This window comes from Natator depressus, chromosome 7, assembly GCF_965152275.1.
Source record: "Natator depressus isolate rNatDep1 chromosome 7, rNatDep2.hap1, whole genome shotgun sequence".
Taxonomy (NCBI): domain Eukaryota; kingdom Metazoa; phylum Chordata; order Testudines; family Cheloniidae; genus Natator; species Natator depressus.
In genome coordinates, this window is record NC_134240.1 from 72,044,166 (window position 1) to 72,063,772 (window position 19,607).

A 19,607-nucleotide genomic window follows, 5' to 3' on the forward strand; every position below is an offset into this window, starting at 1 on the left:
TTTTAGGGCGCTCATTGGAATAGTCTTGCACTGAATATGCCTGAAGTGGTTCCTCCCAGTCAGGACTGAAGCACATGTTGTGTTGTGGATTAAGTTTGTGTTGCCATTGCCCACATTGTACTTATTCTCTGAATAAATAGAGGGTTCAGGTAATGTGGCATCTTTCATAAATATTAAATATAATAATAAAATGGAACACACTATAAGAAAATAGCATTAGAATAATGTCAGGGCTGCATGAGATGGAGGTAAATCTGGGTCTAAATCAATGTCAGACACCTTTGCACAGAAAGTTACTCAAATGGCTGGGTTTGTGATGGTTATGAGTAAAAAAAAATCAGATGGAAAGCAAATGATTGGAAAGATTCAATAAGCAGGACTCTGATTTCACATAGGTGTAAATCAGAAATAATGCCTTTGAAGTTAATGGAGGTACAATTGTGTAAAACCTACATAAGTGATGTGAGAATCTGGCCCATTATTTATAGGTCCAAAGTAGTATGTTTAAAAAGAGGGTTTGCATGTAGACAAGAGTTCATAGCAATTCAAAAGGAGCAGGATGTAATAAATATATGAGAAATATCAGAGCTGTCACCTGCAAATGTTTTCATTATGTACTGCATAAAAGACCCAATCTTGCAATTCTTACCCAAGCTAAACATGGGAGATTGTCTTGGAGGCTTTGCCTGAGTGAGGAGTGAAGAATCAGGCCTGAAATGGGATATTTTTGCTCATTTCTGTTTGGGGCAGAGTGTTAGTATGTGATAAGTCTGGCTGAGGATGATCTATCTGAGGTGATCCTGGCAATTACAGACCAGTACGTCTAACGTCAGTACTGGGTAAATTAGTTGAAACAATAGTAAAGAATAAAATTGTCAGACACATAGAAGAACATAAATTGTTGCGCAGAAGTCAACATGGTTTCTGTAAAGGGAGATCATGTCTTACTAATCTATTAGAGTTCTTTGAGGGGGTCAACAAACATGTGGACAAGGGGGATCCAGTGGTCACAGTGTACTTAGATTTCCAGAAAGCCTTTGACAAGATCCCTCACCAAAGGCTCTTACGTAAATTAAGTTGTCATGGGATAAGAGGGAAGATCCTTTCATGGACTGAGAACTGGTTAAAAGACAGAGAACAAAGGGTAGGAATAAATGGTAAATTTTCAGAATGGAGAGGGGTAACTAGTGGTGTTCCCTAAGGGTCAGTCCTAGGACCAATCTTATTCAACTTATTCATAAATGATCTGGAGAAAGGGGTAAACAGTGAGATGGCAAAGTTTGCAGATGATACTAAACTGCTCAAGATAGTCTAGACCAAAGCAGACTGTGAAGAACTTTAAAAAGATCTCACAAAACTAAGTGATTGGGCAACAAAATGGTAAATGAAATTTAATGTGGAAAAATGAAAAGTAATGCACATTGGAAAAAATAAGCCCAACTATACATACAATATGATGGGGGCTAATTTCGCTACAACTAATCAGGACAAAGATCTTGGAGTCATCGTGGATAGTTCTCTGAAGACGTCCATGCAGTGTTCAGCTGCAGTCAAAAAAGCAAACGGGATGTTAGGAATCATTAAAAAAGGGATAGAGATGGAGAATATCTTATTGCCCTTTATAAATCCATGGTATGCCCACATCTTGAACACTGCATACAGATGTGGTCCTCTCATCTCAAAAAAGATATACTGGCATTAGAAAAGGTTCAGAAACGGGCACCTAAAATGATTAGGGGTTTGGAACGGGTCCCGTATGAGGAGAGATTAAAGAGGCTAGGACTTTTCAGCTTGGAAAAGAGGAGACGAAAGGATATGATAGAGGTATATAAAATCATGAGTGGTGTGGAGAAAATGAATAAGGAAAAGTTACTTACTTGTTCCCATAATATAAGAACTAGGGGCCACCAAATGAAATTAATGGGTAGCAGGTTTAAAACAAATAAAAGGAAGTTCTTCTTCACTCAGCGCACAGTCAACCTGTGGAACTCCTTGCCTGAGGAGGTTGTGAAGGCTAGGACTATAACAGGGTTTAAAAGAGAACTGGATAAATTCATGGAGGTTAAGTCCATTAATGGCTATTAGCCAGGATGGGTAAGGAATGGTGTCCCTAGCCTCTGTTTGTCAGAGGGTGAAGATGGATGGCAGGAGAGAGATCACTAGATTATTACCTGTTAGGTTCACTCCCTCTAAGACACCTGGCATTGGCCACTGTCGGTAGACAGGATACTGGGCTGGATGGACCTTTGGTCTGACCCAGTATGGCCATTCTTATATTGTATCTATTTACACCAGGCACTTGGTAGTGAGCACCATGAGTAGTATCTGGTCAACGAGGCATATATGCATGCAGCCCACCAGTTATCAATAACATAAACTCACGTGGCCAGTGACTCAAGACTGTAGGAGTGTGCAAAAACTGGGAAACCCCACTCTTTAATAAAATGGGTATTTATTTTGATAACAGAGTCTCAGAAACACTGAGGCAGGCTCCGAGAGCAGGAACATATGGGCACCCTACACTTGGGGATGTAGGGACCCCAGGTGAAATACAGTAGGACCAGCTCAAGGTGGATAGTCATGTTGCAGAGATTAAGGGAGCTGTGTAGAAAATGGTTTATATATATATTATATATATATACACACACTTACACACACACACACATTTATAGACTAGATACACTTCCAGGTGTTTTCTCTGTCATTTCCTCTCCAGGAATTTTTTGTTAGTTCTTGGAATCGCTTTGGGCCCTGAAAATCTTAAATATGAAGAAACCTTCAAGAAAAAGATATATATATTGAGAGATAAGGTCAACTGTATGAGCAGAAAGAAAAGGAGTACTAGTGGCACCTTAGAGACTAACCAATTTATTTGAGCATAAGCTTTCGTGAGCTACAGCTCACTTCATCGGATGCATTCAGTGGAAAACGAAAGCTTATGCTCAAATAAATTGGTTAGTCTCTAAGGTGCCACTAGTACTCCTTTTCTTTTTGCGAATACAGACTAACACGGCTGCTACTCTGAAACCTGTATGAGCAGAGTATATCTGTATATCCTTCTTCCCTTCATACTTCCAAAATATGCAGTGTGGTACACACTCCAGACATTCTGAAACTGGTTCAGGGCAACCTGTTGCCAACAAGCATGGTGAGCAACAGGTGACTTATCTAGCATAGAAAGGTTTAAGAATATGAAGGCTTAGTAGCTTGAAAAGATGTAAACTTTAAAGAGGTAATTTTGTTGCATGTTTGTTGAAGTGAAACAGATCAGAGTGCTGTACAGATGAAGCACAGAATTTTTAATTAATCAAGCCCTTCCATGTTATTTGATCTTTATAATTGCAAACATATATTGTTACCAAAATAAATACCCCATGTTCCACATTAATATTATCCCACACTCAGGTGTTTTTCTACTTCAAAAATGACATTAAATTGGCCCTGTCTAGTAACCTGTCTTTTTCTGAATTATTTTATGTGAAAGCACAACAGCTCAATTATAAATTAATTGCATTTGTCCACTACTTAGAACTACCAATGATTAGAATAAATATTATTATGAGAGCAGTATAATTAATTCAAGAAACCGGGCTGAAATTCATGAGTAAAGGTGCTTTTCAAAGGTTACTACCCTTGAAGCATGACTAACAATAAAGCAAGCTTATTCATATGGTAAGGGGTCTCTGAAACAGCACTAGCCAAGCTTCATTCCAGACAAGTCTGCAGTGGAACTAAAAGTGCAACACAGGTGGCGTAGGTTAGGAAGAAACATGTCATAAGTCATAACAGCCTGGTGTGCTTTGCATAGGGAGAATGAAAGGGAAAGACACCTTTGCACTGCTTCGTTAGCAGGTGTGTTTACATGAGCCAGATCCTTCCTGGGCCATGCACAGAAGACATAAGGAATGGAGAGAATACTCCCTCTCCATTATTGTGGGGTGGCAAATGATGCCTCAAAGAGAATGGAGGGAGACAAAAGCCTGGCTTTTTGCCCAGATACACACCAGCAGAGCTTGCTGGCCATGTAGTGGAGTAAACTGTATCCCACAAAAAAGTAGAGTGGTGAGAGCATTGCCCATGTGTGCCCAGGGGCTCTGGGAGGCATTTTGCCTCCTTGTAGCAGAAAATCTCCCAGTACTATCCCTTAGTGAGTGTAGCTCCATGGTGTCCTTTGCTATGGGCTATGCCTAATTGGCACCATCTAGCCCTGTTTAGTTCTGTTCTCTACCACCACATACATCGTGCATCAAATGACTTTTAGGTAAGGAACATCATTTATGAACCCAGCTGGTACTAAGGCTTCTCTCAAGTATTCATCTGATACCAACATGTTAGTTTCAGGTTCACAGAATTAGTGGTATGTTCTCTCTTCAGTAATAAAATGCACTTGCATTATTATAGGTTCTTTGTATGCACTGAGGGGAGAATAAACTCTTTACAGCTGGACTCTAGCACTAATTTTAAAATAGGTGATCTTCTGAATTATTACCACTTTATTAAGGAGATGCTCTACAAGTCTGTTTTAATTAAGATAGCTCCTTCTCCTGATGAAAAAAATAGGTAAGGGGTTTGTAGCTGTGTGTAGTGAGTGCAGCTATGCTTAGGACTATTTTTTTGCTATGTGTAGTATTGCTACATAAGTTGGACCAAAGTTGTTTCTTTTGTGAATATATTGTCTTGGAAATTACTTCTTTTTATAAATGTAACATGAAGGCACAGTTTTCAAGGAAAATATGCTTGTCTATCAAGTGAGCTAATAAAATTCAAAGATTGAGATATAGTAAATCCAAATTTAGAGAAACGGTTATCTGTATAATCCTGGCCTCACCCACTGTTATACAGATCATACTTCAAATACTACACATTATAATGATAATGAGCATGTAGTTAACCATACAGCATTGTGTTAAATCCAAAGTAACTCCCTTGAACTTAATGGGAATTGTTTGGCGTTTACAATCAGTAAAAACCAGAGCAAAATTTGACCCAGAATGAGTAAACTTTTAACTGCCTAAGATCTGTTTCTGATTGCACATTCACTTCACCTCTTGTTACGGTACCTGTAAGTCTCTTGTAGAAGGTTGCATACTCCTTGAGTCCATCAGCAAAACATGTTAATGCCCCATCCACTGTTGCTAACAATAGTAAACCTTCATTCCTGTAAGCCTCTTTTATACCAAGGAAGTCACTTGTTGCTGACTATGTTTGTCAGTAACAGGTCTCCCTGAACCAACGTTAAAAATGGTTTAATTGCTACTGTGCAAGGGCCAGAACAATTTTTCAGCACCGTTACAAAAAGTGTGGTCTCTTGTCATGATATATATGCTGAAAATGGCTGTGTCCTCAACTGCTCTAGCAGTAACATTGTTTTTAACTCTGGTTCTGCGTGACCTGTTGCTGACAGCCATGGTGAGCAATAGGTGAGTTACCTAGTGTAGAAAGATTTAAGAAGATAGAGGCTTACTAGATTGAAAAGATATAAACTTCATGAATGCAATTTGTTACATGCTTGTTGGAATGAAACAGATCAGAGTCCAGGTGAAGCACAGAATTTTTAATGACTCAAGCCCTTAAATGTTATTTGATCTTTATCATTGTAAACATATCGTTAACCACAAATGTATTACTACAGTTATATATGCACCTAAGTGATCTGACCATCTCTTTGCTCATACATGTAGAAGTACAGTACATAGTGCATGCAAATCCTTCGCATATTCCAAGAGATTTATAATTCTTCACAAATTGCCCTCTCTAGTGCTGGGAAATCATTTGCAGTCATTCATTCTACAACATGCACTCTATAATATTACCAAAAATAGTACAAACAAAATGGTACAGCTCAACTGCATTAAAAAAAAGAAAAGTGACAATGCTTTCGGTTCTGCCAAGTAATTTTTAGGAGAAATACAGTAGTCATGTTGTGTGTTTGAAATGCATAATAAAAAATTATTGAAGGCAAAAAAATATAACCTTATTCTCTCAGGCTTTCAATCCAACACATTCACCTGCACACACATGGAAATGAAATCTGAACAAGTTCAAAAGACACACGACTAAGAGCCAAATACTGCAATCCTTATTTGGGAGTAAATCCTGACTGATGGTGAGTATTTGCAATTTCCATTGCCTTCCACGAGAGCTGACAGGTTCTCAGCACCTCTCAGGGTTTGGCTTTTAATTCTTACTGAGGTAAAACTTCCACTGAAGTTTAAAGAAGTTTTGCCTGATTAAAGGATGAAGGATTTGGCCTTAAGAGAATAGTACTAACAATGTTAACAATAGTATTAACATTCCATAACAAATTCAAAAGCTTATACTAGAAATTAAATTCAGAGAACAACAAAAATCTCAAGGCAGTTGAGCAATTTTCAACACACATTCTCAGAACCTTGAACAATAGTGGCTGTTGCATGTATGGCCATCAGGAAACACAGCTGTGCTTCTTTCTGTTACAATTAATTACTTCCGTTGTATATAAAATTGAAAGTATTGGGTACTCTGGTGCGGAAAAGGGATATCCTGATACACTGCTCCTATTTCCTTACTAAAGGCTTTTACTGAACCTTTCACCATTAATTCATTTACAGTGAATTATCCTGTGATGAAAAAGGAAAGGCCAAAATAGATAGCTAACTATCATCTCAAAAAGCGATTTTCTTTTGCATTTTAAGTCTCTCGTATTTATATTTTTATTTTATTTCCCCAGGATGCCCTCTCTGATGGCAGGTGTTCAGTTTTAAGTTCCTGGAACTTAGCATAGTTCACAGTATAGAACTGGCCTAAGTGGCAGTGTTTCTTTGGAACACTGGCACTTCACTAGGCATATGATACATGCAAGGCAATGGAGAATCACTGTACGTACTCTTTGCCCCTTATGTGTTATATTATTAGACAATATTGACACTACTGAAAATAAACTGAAATGTTTTTTATCAAACTAAGAGATAGAATATCTGTTTAAATTCCAAAATCAGTAATAGTGTGACTTTTCTGCCCTTACACTGAACAGTACTGGTCAGAGTAGCTGAGTCGAGCTTAATGGAATCCATGGGTGTTTGTTTGTTTTAACCTGCCCAGACTTTGGTTCAGGCTTGCGTGTGTCTCCTGAAGGAGCTAATAATATCACATTTAAAGTGCAGGAACCTTAATTTGTTATTCTGCAATGGGTACATCAGATGGTATGAGCTGTTGCAAGCCAAACCTGAACTCAGGTGCTGGCAGATAAATGAGGAAACTATTTTAAAATATTTTGTTTAAAAATATTTTCATATAAGCTCATGTATTTTCTAAACTATTTAGGATCATACATAATTGTTTGTATTTGTTTATTAAAGATAATTTCAGTTTCCTTTTAAGGGATTCCTCACATTTTTAATCAGAACAAGTTGGACAGCCTGGTGTAAGGGTCTTCTCTGTTAAGATATATTTTAATGAGTATTAAAATGTAGCAAATATAACTATATTTTTAGGAAATACAAGAGGCAAAAATGTTTGTTTTTTAGCTAAATCATTCTGGGGTACTCTCATATGAGTAAATATTATTATTCAGCACTTGCATAGCAACTTTTCCGCTTCAGAGTTCTTTTCTATCATTCACTTGCTAATACTTTTTATTAATAGTGTGCAAAGTAAGTAGTATTATCCCCATTTTACAGATAGGAAAATACACACAATGAGATTAAGTGATCTAAGGCCACACAGTGAGGGCAGAGCCAAGATTATATAACTAAGGGAGACTCTGCCTTCCAGTTCCATGCTCAGACCACTAGGTATCTCTGCTTTTTCAGGGGACTTGAACCTGCACTCCTCACTCATAAAAATAAAAATTCCACTGAATACAATGGAAGTTTCCCCAGAGTATGGCATGCCAGATAGGACCTTGTGCTCACTGATGAAGTTTACACAGTAAAATACTTCCTGAGAATAGAAAAAATGCCTTGTGAAAATAATGACTGAAATAATATCCCTGCCTTTTGTTATTATAAGAAAACTTTTTTTATTCTTAAGGTAATATTTTACATATAGAGCCAAATCTTTAAAAGTATTCTCCTCCTTTTGCTTCTACAATTATGTTGCAGCCACAAATGTATAAAAAGTCACTACATCATAAACCACAAATCTCTACCTACCTGACCACGGGTACAAATCAGGTAGTTAAAGGTTTGTGTACTCAGATTTCCACATGTAATTAATTCTGAGTGCAAAAATGCCTGCTCAAATTTTGCATGCATAAACTGCATCCCCCATAAAGGAGTCCATGCCTCAATTCTGAATATTTCCCTTGTAGTACACATATGCCTACCTTACATATATATGCATGTGCACACTTACTTTAAACAAATAACATCCTTTTAGTTTAAACTAAACTAAATCTTAATCATAAAGAATATTAATTTTCCAATTAACATATGTTCAGACAATAATATTGTTGAAGCCCACCAAATAATCTTTTCCCCTTATACCAACTCTTTGTTCTTCTGAACTGTAATTTTTTCAACTGCCTTGGAAGTAACAGATATTGCATTTTGTGTGCTTTCCCCCCACTCTACCCTTTTTTAAAAAAAAAACAACAACAACTTTCTTGAGTCTTAAAAATCCAGAATAAGCTATTTAATACACTGCCACAACCACAGTTGTGTGGACTTTTTATAACAGGCAATATTCATTCCATATGCATCCTTCGATGAACCATCCCCTTTGTTCAAACTGACCCCTCCTTTCTCCCCCCAGCTCCTTAAAAAAGTAGTTATCAGTTTAGCTAAAGTAATTCAATTGCTTTTTTCCCCAATGGCTTCCATAAAAGCATGGCACTTAGTAAAAGAAAAAATGATTCCATACTTTGTTTCCATTAATGAAAAAGAATCTGAATTTTGAAAGTGAGTAGCTTTTTTAAGTACCGGTAATTAAACTGGAAAATGCTTTTCTTGGTGGGGGAAAAATAAGGTAGAATTATAAGTCAGATATTTAATTTCAAATTAATAATGATTCTTTTTTCTGCAGATGAATCAATTCCTTCCTGAAAATTAAAATCTGTGGAAATTTGGAAGAATCTTTTCTCTTATGAAGGCATTTTTTATTTCTGGTTGTCATTACTACCTAAAAAAGTCTGCAGGCCAATCTGAAAGTCATTACTTGGGCAAAACTACTATGGATATTAAGAGGCGTTCTGTTAGAGGAAGGACTGAGGGCCACATTCCTTTCCTCTAAAAAAAGAAAAGGAGGACTTGTGGCATCTTAGAGACTAACAAACATATTTGAGCATAAGCTTTTGTGAGCTCTAAGGTGCCACAAGTACTCCTTTTCTTTTTGCGGATACAGACTAACACTGCTGCTACTCTGAATTCTTTCCTTTGCAGCACAGTATAGAGGAAAGCAAAATATCCCAGAGAAGACCCCAAAAGAGTAATGAGGGTATAGCAATGGCTTTCCTGCATGCTTCCCTGGTCCCTCACAGCATGGAGGCCCCACCACTTCACAGAGGCTCCAGGGCCCTGAGGTTCATGTAATGAAGAGTTGGGAAGCAGCCAATCTTTGTGGCATGCTTTCCTTGGGTCCAGACAAATGTCCAATTAGAGCAATACACATGGAAAATCCATCACAGGAAGATTTTGTGGAGCATGGGCTGATAACACAGCTCCTGCTGTTGCATGTATTATAGCTCCATACACAGAATCCTGTCCTATGCAGGTGTCTTGAGATCCTTGCAGCTCATTGGACACACACACCTTTTACGGGGCTAAACACATGCCAGAGAAAGATGAGGAATCCCTCTGTCAACAAAATAGCAAGGCGGTCTTAAGGATTGAGCTGTACATGTGACATTTGTTACTACAAAAAGTTGGGGGAAATAATGTTAGAATTCTTTACAATTTAGTCTGTAATGCAACAAGTTTGTTAGTGTATCTAATGTTTTCTCTCAGTTCTTCCTCAGAGAAGTGAGAACTTCACCTTTATAGATGTCTAAAGACATGCTTTATAGGCTTAAAGCAGGGAATTTCAGCCTATCTCTAATCTCAGTCTCAGCCATAGCTCTCTGATTTGGCCAGGAGAACAAAGCATTTCATTGTGTATCCAAGGGTGGCTGGCGGCAATTTTTTCACAGCTCCTCTTTTTCTTTCTTAGTTAGTCACCAGTGTCTCTGGTTGAGTTGAAGACTTTATGATTTACAAAGAAAAACCCCAGATTTGAAACTATAGACCATCTTTAGAGCAGACAAAGCACAATTTCTCTTCCATTAAGAATCAATTAATGCAAACGGGAAAAGGTCAAGATAGAAATAATTAGATAGTGATTCTGATATAAAGGTAAATTGTGTAACTTCTGCTCATTCTGTAGACTCATTTTCCAGTAAATTTTAATTTCAGTTTAACTAGCTCTAATTTTTTTCCACACATAAGTTGTAAACAGTTATGTCTGTAAAATAAAATGAAAGTGTATGGAGCTTCACTTCCTGATGTGGAACTCATTAATGGCATTTAAAGCCGTCTGTCCCTTTACTGTTTTATATATATGTTTTGATCAAGTTTAATGATTAGCTATAGCTATGTCACTTTAAAACTGTGCATTTTGAGGGGAGGGGGGTAATAATGTGCAAAAAAGCCTGTTTTAATAAACCACAATATTATCTGAAGATTTATTTATTATTTGCCAGTCTGTCATGGCAGTAGAGTTAAATCAGATGGATTAGATCTTTTTTGAATAGTCTAAAAAACCATTTCTGATTAGAAACAAAAGAATAAAAACCTGCCTAGTTGGGGCCAAACTTTGCCCTCAATTACACCAATGTAAATCAGTTCTGACCTTTGTAACTGAGGACAAAATTTGCCTCTTGCTTATCAGGTTATTTTAAGTAACATCTGCTGACACGATAAGGCCTGTAAATTTACAAGTCTTGCCCAGTTACAACTTCTAGGCACTACATCTTTTGAATATACTCACACTTGTTTGTTTACACACTGCAATTTACTTACCAGCATGTTCAGTATTGCTATGCAGCAATGGAAGGCTGAACCAATCAATTTTTTTAAATCTTAAGGCTCTGACATAGAAAATATAAATTTACTTATGTCTCCTAACTAGCATTTCTTGGCTGAAAGCTGTCAACTGCTGAAAAACCATATTAATAAATATATCCAAAACATAAAGCTCTAAATGTATTTGCACATCCCTTTTATTGCTAGAATATTGGCACAGATAATCCATGCAAGATATGTTCACTCACACCTCAAAATCCACACTACAATCTGTTTCTGAACTAATAACTAGAGACTTTAAAAAAATCTAAAACCAAGGGCACTTGTGGTGTAAAGTCAACATTTCAGTATATTATAAAAGCTAGACTCCTAGCATGATCGCTGCAGGCATTAAATCACTCAGTTGCAAATGTAACCATTTATAAATACTAAACAAATTAATGTCTACTACTAGGAGACAAGTATTGCAAATAAACATTGTACTGTCCAGCATTAGACACTAATAAGTGTGTTTAGTGCTGTAGACATTCACATTATTAAATATAAAAAGAAATAACCTTAAATAAAACATTTCACCCATGTTACTGACCACTGAAGGACCAAACCTTAAATGATTTTTCTTATTTTGGTTGCATTTCTTTCTGTCTGTGTGAATGTGATGAACCAAAAAACTAACCGTTATTTTAAGAAGTTGAGAGAATTTTTCAACAGTTACAGTGAAGTTTTCTTTTGAAGTGTTTAATTTACTTTCTATGCTACAATTAAATAGAAAAAGAAAAAACAATATAACCAGTCAAGCTTATTTTTTGAACTTTCAGCTGCATAGAGATTAAAGACTATTTTTAATTAGACTTAAGATGGGTTCTTTTGCAAATCTTTTGATAAAAAAACATAATTCTTGTAGAGTTTTATCATTTGGCCATTCAGAGGTACAGTATTTTTGTCTTCTAGGCAAAATTTCTCATGTGAATTAGAATGAAAAGATTACTTTAGGAAGTCTTATGACTTAATCCCAGGTAATTGTTACAAGACATAAACAATAATACACATTATTCAACCTGAAAATTATGTTTTTCTGCAGCAGTTACAGTAGTGATATATAATGTAAGGGTCCTATTCTAAGTTATGCATATGTATCTTATTTGTCCTAGGAGTGTTGATTACTCAAGTTGATTACATAGTATTTTACATAAAAGAGATTCAAAATAGTACACTACCGTGCACCAGCTTCTGGCTGAGGTTTGTGCAAAAAAGGTGTCTAAATATAGATTTCAAGTGTGGGTAACTGGATTCCTTATTTTTGGATCATATTAGAAAGCAATGTAGGTCAAAATAGGAAATGTATTGTTTGCTACTGCTTAGGCTGGTCTCTAACTAAAACAGGTTGACCTAGCTATATCACTCAGGGCTGTGAAAAATTTTACGCCCTGTGTGACATTAGGTCAACCTAACCTTCACTGTAGCTGCAGCTAGATAAACGGAAGGTTCTTCTGTTGACCTAGCTACCACCTCTCAAAAGGGTGGATTTACCACAGTGATGGAAACCCCCCTTCCATTGCTAAAATAAATGTCTATAGTACAGCATTACAGCAGTGTAGCTGCAGCACTGCAGCTGTGCTGCTGTAGTGCTTGTAGCGTAGACATCATCCTAGACGCTAATCCCTGCCAGTAGGCAATACACAAAAACCACCCGACAGAGCTGCTGCAATGTTGTCTATCCATAGTGTACCACAGATCCTGCTACTAATTCTGCTGCTAAGTAATAAAGAGTGATAAACACTATCATTTGTAAAATGGCACTAAAGTCTTGAAAGGTCTTGCAATTTTTGAAAAGCAACACTGGTAGATGCAAGAACGCTGCATCAGTGTCTCGGGAACAGAAATCGAACATGAACAGAAAATGAGGTGTGTTTTTTCAATTAATTGTATCTTATCCTGTTGGAGAATGCAATGAGCCAGATCCTTGGCAGGAGTAGTCAGTGGTGTTATGCTGATTTACACCAGCTGAAGATCAAGCCAATAAATGGAAAAAGAATTGCCTACTATTAGAAGAAAAAATATTTGCACCTAACATGCTGGCAAAACTGTTTAAGAATACACTTCATCTATGTAAAAATCTGACCCTAGTGAAAATGCTAAGATCTGTGAAAACAAGATTCTCTGTGGCATAAATACAGGTCATACAACTCGGGGCTGCCAGAGGACAGTTTTAACCTAGGCACTCTTTTTTTTCAGGATATATGAGGGTAGTTAGCATATTAGAAACTTGCATACTAGAGATAAAAGTTCCTTTTATTCTGATCCTCCTACCACCAACTGGATATGCTCTTCATCCTCTAAGAAAATATGGCATGTTTCGTAAAATGGGCATAGAATTTTAGGAGGGAAAAGACAGCCACCAAATGATCCACTTTTATATTTAGACTGTGCAAAAATTCAAGACACACTGGGGTGCTGGTGGCATTAAAATAGGGCCCATACATTACATCCTTGGGTAGCTGGAGTCTGAGAAATATTGACTTAACATTGTCAATACAGTATGCTGTCAATCACTATAGAATCAGAATGCTCGCTCAAAAATAAATAGCTGAAAACTTGAAGAGTGATGGAACTTTCTGTCCTTAAGTATGATTATCTTTCACTGCTGAACAGCAATAAACTACTGTCTCACATACAAAACTATCGCTGATATTTAAATTTTAAAATCCAAAGCTAATGTCAGTCCTATAAATCGTTGCTGCCTTTCACAAGAATATATAAGCTTTTAAAAATACTTGCAAGAACGTGTCAGATGATTTTAAAATATTAGAACAGGTGATATATTAACCCTATCTTATGTGTAAGAGCCTATGTATCTTCTTACAGCAGCAACCACAACCACACTTGGGATGTGTTGCGTTGACAGAAAATAATCACAGTAATAAGAGCATGTGCCTGTGATTTCGTGCTGCTCTATGAAGTATTTTATCAGTTTTCACTAACATTAATAGGAAGAAAAAAGGGTGCCCCTTTTCCAAGGATTTGGGATTGAGTCGAGAACCTTCCCAGGCTATTTTCCACTCTTACCCTTCCTAGCTGTGCTAAATGGAGGCTGGGTCTGCAGTGTTAAAAAAGTAGTAACTAGATGTTTTCCATTCACAGGACAAATGGAAAGATGAATCAGCTTTGACTAGAAACACAACCTGGATCCTTTCCAACCACCCCCTGCCCATTCCATATAAGAGAAAATTAGAGAAAGCCAGTTCCCTTTTTCTACTCTGATTAGAAAATGAAATAATCCATTGTGCATGCACAAGGCCACATGCACTGATCAAGGTTTAACTGAAAACTTTGTCTCAATGCTGTTGGGGGTGGGTGGAAGGGCTTAGCATCATTGAATTTTTATTCTGATTCCCAAACTTTCGGTCACTCACTGTCTCCTTCTTAGCATGGTAATTCTATTAGGATTCAAGACAAACTTCTTGTTTGGGAAAGCCTATGGCAGCAGTTCTCAACCAAGGTGTGAGGCCCCTTGGGGGGCCACGAGCAGGTTTCGGGGGTCTGCCAAGCAGGGCTGGCAATAGACTCACTGGGGCCCAGGGCAGAAAGCCGAAGCCTCGCTGCTCCAAGCCCCGCCACTCTGGGCTGAAGCTGAAGCTCGAGCAACTTAGCTTCATGGGGCCCCCTGTGGCGTGTGGCCTCAGGCAACTGCCCTGCTTGCTACTCCCTAATGCCGGCCCTGGCTTTTATATGCAGAAAAACTGTTGTTGTGGCCCAGATGGGCCGTGGAGTTTTTATAGCATATTGGGGTCAGGGAGGCCTGAGAAAGGAAAAGGTTGAGAACCCCTGACCTATGGGATGTCTCTCGTTCATTCAAAAGTCAAAAAAATTGATGCTTGGAGGTAGCACCATGACATAAATAATGGAATAAAACTTCCTTTTTGGTGAGGAAATTCTGATCTACTTATCTTAATTTGAAAGCTAAGATTCTATAAATTCTTTTACAATTAATATTCTGGCACTTAATATTTTCTTGTAACAAATTTCAAGAATGATTTTTCAATTGTTTTTAAACACTAGTGTATGGTCTCAGCTCTAAGGCTGGTCTGGGTATTTCTATTACTTATTTTTACATAAAACATTTTTTAAAATTAATTTTAATCCCTTTAATTTTTGTTCTAACTTTTGCAGTAATATTTGACTCGGATTGACCAATTTGCCGTTGAGTATTCATTCAGCTTTCTGTATGGACCATGCAAAAAGATGTTCTGCAAATATAAAAGTGATTAAAATTATACTTCAGAAGTGTTCAGTAGCTTCCTAGCCTTCCTCCCCTCCCCTCAGTGAGAAATGTCAGTTGGGGTTATCCTTTTTGCAATTTCTCAGTTAGTTGCCAATTTTCTCCCAGTGCCATTGACTTCCAGGTCTTCTTTTAGACATTGATGGCATGAGCATGTTTCTTGCACAGTGGCTTATCCTTCTTGGAGTAAAATGGCTGACCTTCCAAATTCACATGGCACACCTAAAATTAAAGATTAAACACAATCAGGAATCACAAAGAGAAATGTAGCTATTAGTAATAGTTTTGTTGCTCCTTAGTCTTTGAGGACTAGATTCTGATACACTGACTCACAATGAGTAGCACCATACTCTATGAGAGTCCGATAAATTTCACTAGGACCACTTAAGGACTTAGGCAGCAATCAATATTAGGTGATATGGGCTTGTCTACATTGGCAATTAACAGCGCTGCAACTTTCTCACTCAGGGGGGTGAAAAAACACCCCCCGAGCGCAGCAAGTTGCGGCGCTGTAAAGCTGGGAGCTACGCTCCTCGTTGAGGTGGTTATTTCAGAGCACTGGGAGAGAGCGCCAGCACTGCGCCGCGACCATACAAGCCATGTTGAAGTGCTGCCACGGCAGCGCTTTAGCATTGCCAGTGTAGACTGGAAGTGCTAACCAGTGATGAGCTGCCAAAATCTTAACAACGGGTTCCCTCCTCACCCCACAAAGGGGTCGTTGCCCACCCCCGCCCCCCAGGACTCCTGCCCCATCCACCCCCCTCCCCTGTCCCCTGACTACCCCCAGAACTGGGCAGGAGGGTCTTGTGGGCTACTGTAGTGCGTGCCCACCCCTAAGAGCCAGAGGCACCTACCAGGGGGTGAGGTGGGGAGTCCCAGAGGTGCTTACCTGGGGCAGCTCCCAGGAAGCATCCGGCAGGTCTCTCAGGCTCCTAGGGGCGGGGGAACATAGCTCGGGGGAGCAGCAGGAGCGGCTGCTCCCCCACTGATCACATCAAAAGTGGCGCCTTAGACGCCGACTCCCTGGGTGCTCCAGGGCTGGAGCACCCACCGGCAGCTCCCCACCCCAGCTCACCTCCGCCTTCTCCGCTGAATGCGCCGCCCTGCTCTGCTTCTCCGCCTCCCGCCGCCCGGCTTCCCGCGAATCAGCTGTTCAGCGGGAAGCCTGGGAGGGCTGAGAAGCAGGAGGCGGCTTCCCGCTCAGGCCGAGGGTGGCGGAGGTGAGCTGGGGTGGGGAGCGGTTCCCCTGCCCCCCCCCCACCCGGGTTACCTGCTGCGGCGTGGGTGGCCCTCCTCGCACCCCCCCCCCCACTCCAGCTGATCTCCGCCTCTCTGGGCCTGAGCAGGAAGCCGCGGCCTCCTTCTCAGCCTGCCCCAGCTTCCCACGCGAACAGCTGATTCGCGGGAAGCCTGGGAGAGCGGAGAAGCAGAGCGGGGCGGCACGTTCAGGGGAGGAGGCGGAGCGGAGGTGAGCTGGGGACGGGGGTGGGGCAGGGATCTGCCAGTGGGTGCTCGCACCCACCAAATTTTCCCCTTGGGTGCTCCAACCCCGGAGCACCCATGGAGTCGGTGCCTAAGGTGCCACTTTTGGCCGGTTAAATTTAGAAGCCCTTTTAGAACCGATTGTCCCTCGTGGAACAACCGGTTCTAAAAGGGCTTCTAAATTTAACAACCGGTTCTAGCGAACCGGCTCCAGCTCACCACTGGTGCTAACTACAGTAATGTGGTACTGCAGCTAGATGGAAAGCAATGCACATTAATAACATTGGGATGAGCACGTTAGAAATGCAAAGATAGACTCACATGGATTTTTCTGTTTGGCTTTATATGCCAGTAAAACAATTAGGATAAACTGGGATGGGACAGCTGTGAAAATTACATTAACAGAACAACAGATAGTATCACCTCTACAAACACTTGGGTCCTGCCAACTAAAATAAATGGGTGAGAAGCTACCTAAAAATGCAAATGCACCAGAATAGGAAATATTCAGAGAAAGTGTCTTTTATAAGCAATTAAATACATTTTTATGACAAAACTGATGTTGAATCAAGAGAAAATAGCTACTGGATTGCGCAAGCAATAGTCTGTGTACTAACACAAATGCATGTATCAACTTCAGACATTCCCAATTTCAGGAAAGGAGTATATTACTGAAGAAAATGTCTCATGGAGAGAACAGCAGCCAGTAGGTTAATTTAACATTTGACATGAACAATCCATTCTATACTTCCTAAAGTTCATTAGAGAGGTGTATGGCCCCAAATGAATCAGTGAGGCTGTCAACTGTTCTTTCTGACCATGTCAGTGTACTATTTGTAGCTGATGAGAGACTTGGAATATTATTGATAGTTCTAGGGGAAATGGGTTAGTGGATGAGTGAAGGTGAGACAGTCAGGGGTGATAAGTGCTGATTATTATATAGTTTTTACCTACGTATACACATGCACAAGAGCAGACAGAATGCTAACATCTGTACTAATTACTTTTTGTTTTTTCTGAACTGACTCCTTTCTGTGTGGAAATGCAAATTGCACAACTGTATAAACAGAACATTTGGTCACTATATTTCACACTATTCAATTTGGTGATAATATCATTGCCTGAGATCTATTTTAAATCCTGATTTACCACTTTGTGCAAATTTAGTTAAAGAGAATACCAAGCACTGCTCTCCCACACAGTTTCTGTAGACTCTTCCAAAAAGCACAAGTGTTTTCTTAGCGTTTCTGAGCATTAGCAGTATAGATCAAATTTAGCTATTCTGATGAAAACGGGGGTGGGTGTGGGGAGAGGAGGGAAAGGAAAACAACCCCCATCTGCAATTAAAACCAATCAACCGCTTCCCACCACCACCACTAAACTGAATTCTTACAGTATTATGTCACAAGTTCTAATAAGATTATAGAATAATAATGTAGATTTTAATGTAGATACCTACAGCACAAATAAAGCAGGTATCATGCCAAGTGTGTCCAAGGGCTTCAATGAATTTATCTCCTGCTTCAACAGGAAAATCACAGCCATGGCATTTTGTGCTGAACAAAGCAATGTAATCTAAAATAAAACAAAAACAAACTTAGAATGAACACTGAACACAAGCATATTACACCCAAAAGAAACAGAGATGTGCCTAGTAGTGATTCTTGGGATTATTTTTATGTAGAATTCTTTTCTACATCCCACTCAAATTCTCCAAGGGTGAAATTTTTGAGCAGCTCCTCCCACCCCCTTCCTTTACTTCTTTAAACATAGAAATTCACTGCAAAAACCCACTTAATGCACTATTATGGCTGTGAACATAAACACACACAATTCAGGAAATTCAAAGTTATGTTTCCCACAGGATTTGGAAATTAGCCATCGATAGACTGATTTATAATCACACACACTACAGAAAAATCATAAGCACAAAATGAATTTATACAACATACTATACGAGGACCAGGGCGATGACATGATGAGCACTGTGTAAGCACCACTTAGATTTCCCTGCCTGCTGTATATTTATATTCTCAGTTTAATGTTGGACTACCATAATTTTTGCATTAAATAGAAAATATAACAACACTGTATCCATTGGTTAATATATCCTAACTTTGAATACTGATGTCAATCTGGAGTTATTGTATCTCAGAAAAGATACAGCAGAAATAAAAAAGGTACAAGAGAGTCAAAAATTATTCAGGTTATTGGGGTTGTGGTGGAAAGCTCCGATTTTAAGAGAGTACGTTTTAGGGCCCCCAGTCTAAGCCATTTTAGATTTATCCCCCCCTTAAATCCAGGACCTAGGAGGTACTCTTTGACTCTTCAGGTTTCTATTTCTCACTACCAGAGAGAGATGAGGCCAGGAATGCAGGAGGGAGCAGAGACAGGGCACATGGAGGGAAGGACCACTTCACAATTTAGTCTAGCCTTGATCCTGCCTCATAGCTCATTCACCTTGCTAGCTCCATTTATTTATCCATATGCTCTCCTTTACCGTAGTATCCAACAGTCTGGGCCCATCCCTTCTCAGCTGTCAAGAAACAGTTGCGCTTGGAAGCTGATTACCAGTTGCAGAATTCAGGCAGTATGAGCAGCCAGAGGATAGAAGAGTTTCACTTGCCCCTTGTTGCTTATCCCAGGAGAGCTTTGCCTTTACTAGTATTGGCCAGTCATGGGCAGAGGAGTATCACCAAGTTTGTGGGCATGCTTCCCCTTTTAGGTCACAGTTGGGTCATGACACAAGTGATTTAGGCAGTAGCCATCCCGGACTGGCATTGTGGAGCTCCTAATGGAAGTCCCTCCCAAAGCCGGGAACATATAGCTGCCTGGCAAGGGGGAACCACTAGGGGATGAAATAAAAAAAA

At 39.3% G+C, this 19,607-nt stretch overlaps 1 protein-coding gene across 9 annotated transcripts in view; it reads right to left on the reverse strand.

The window, feature by feature from the left end:
• Nucleotides 1–6,689: 6,689 nt before the first annotated feature.
• LDB3 (LIM domain binding 3) overlaps nucleotides 6,690–19,607 on the reverse strand; it is a 190,874-nt gene continuing 177,956 nt past the window's right edge. For all 9 annotated transcript variants that reach the window (XM_074958765.1, XM_074958771.1, XM_074958766.1 and 6 more), the window contains 2 exons: nucleotides 18,197–18,312; nucleotides 6,690–15,477 (listed from right to left, as the gene is read on the reverse strand). In XM_074958765.1, coding sequence (XP_074814866.1) covers nucleotides 15,388–15,477; nucleotides 18,197–18,312 — 206 coding nt within the window. In that variant the 3' untranslated portion in view covers nucleotides 6,690–15,387. The remainder of the gene's footprint in view (nucleotides 15,478–18,196; nucleotides 18,313–19,607) is intronic.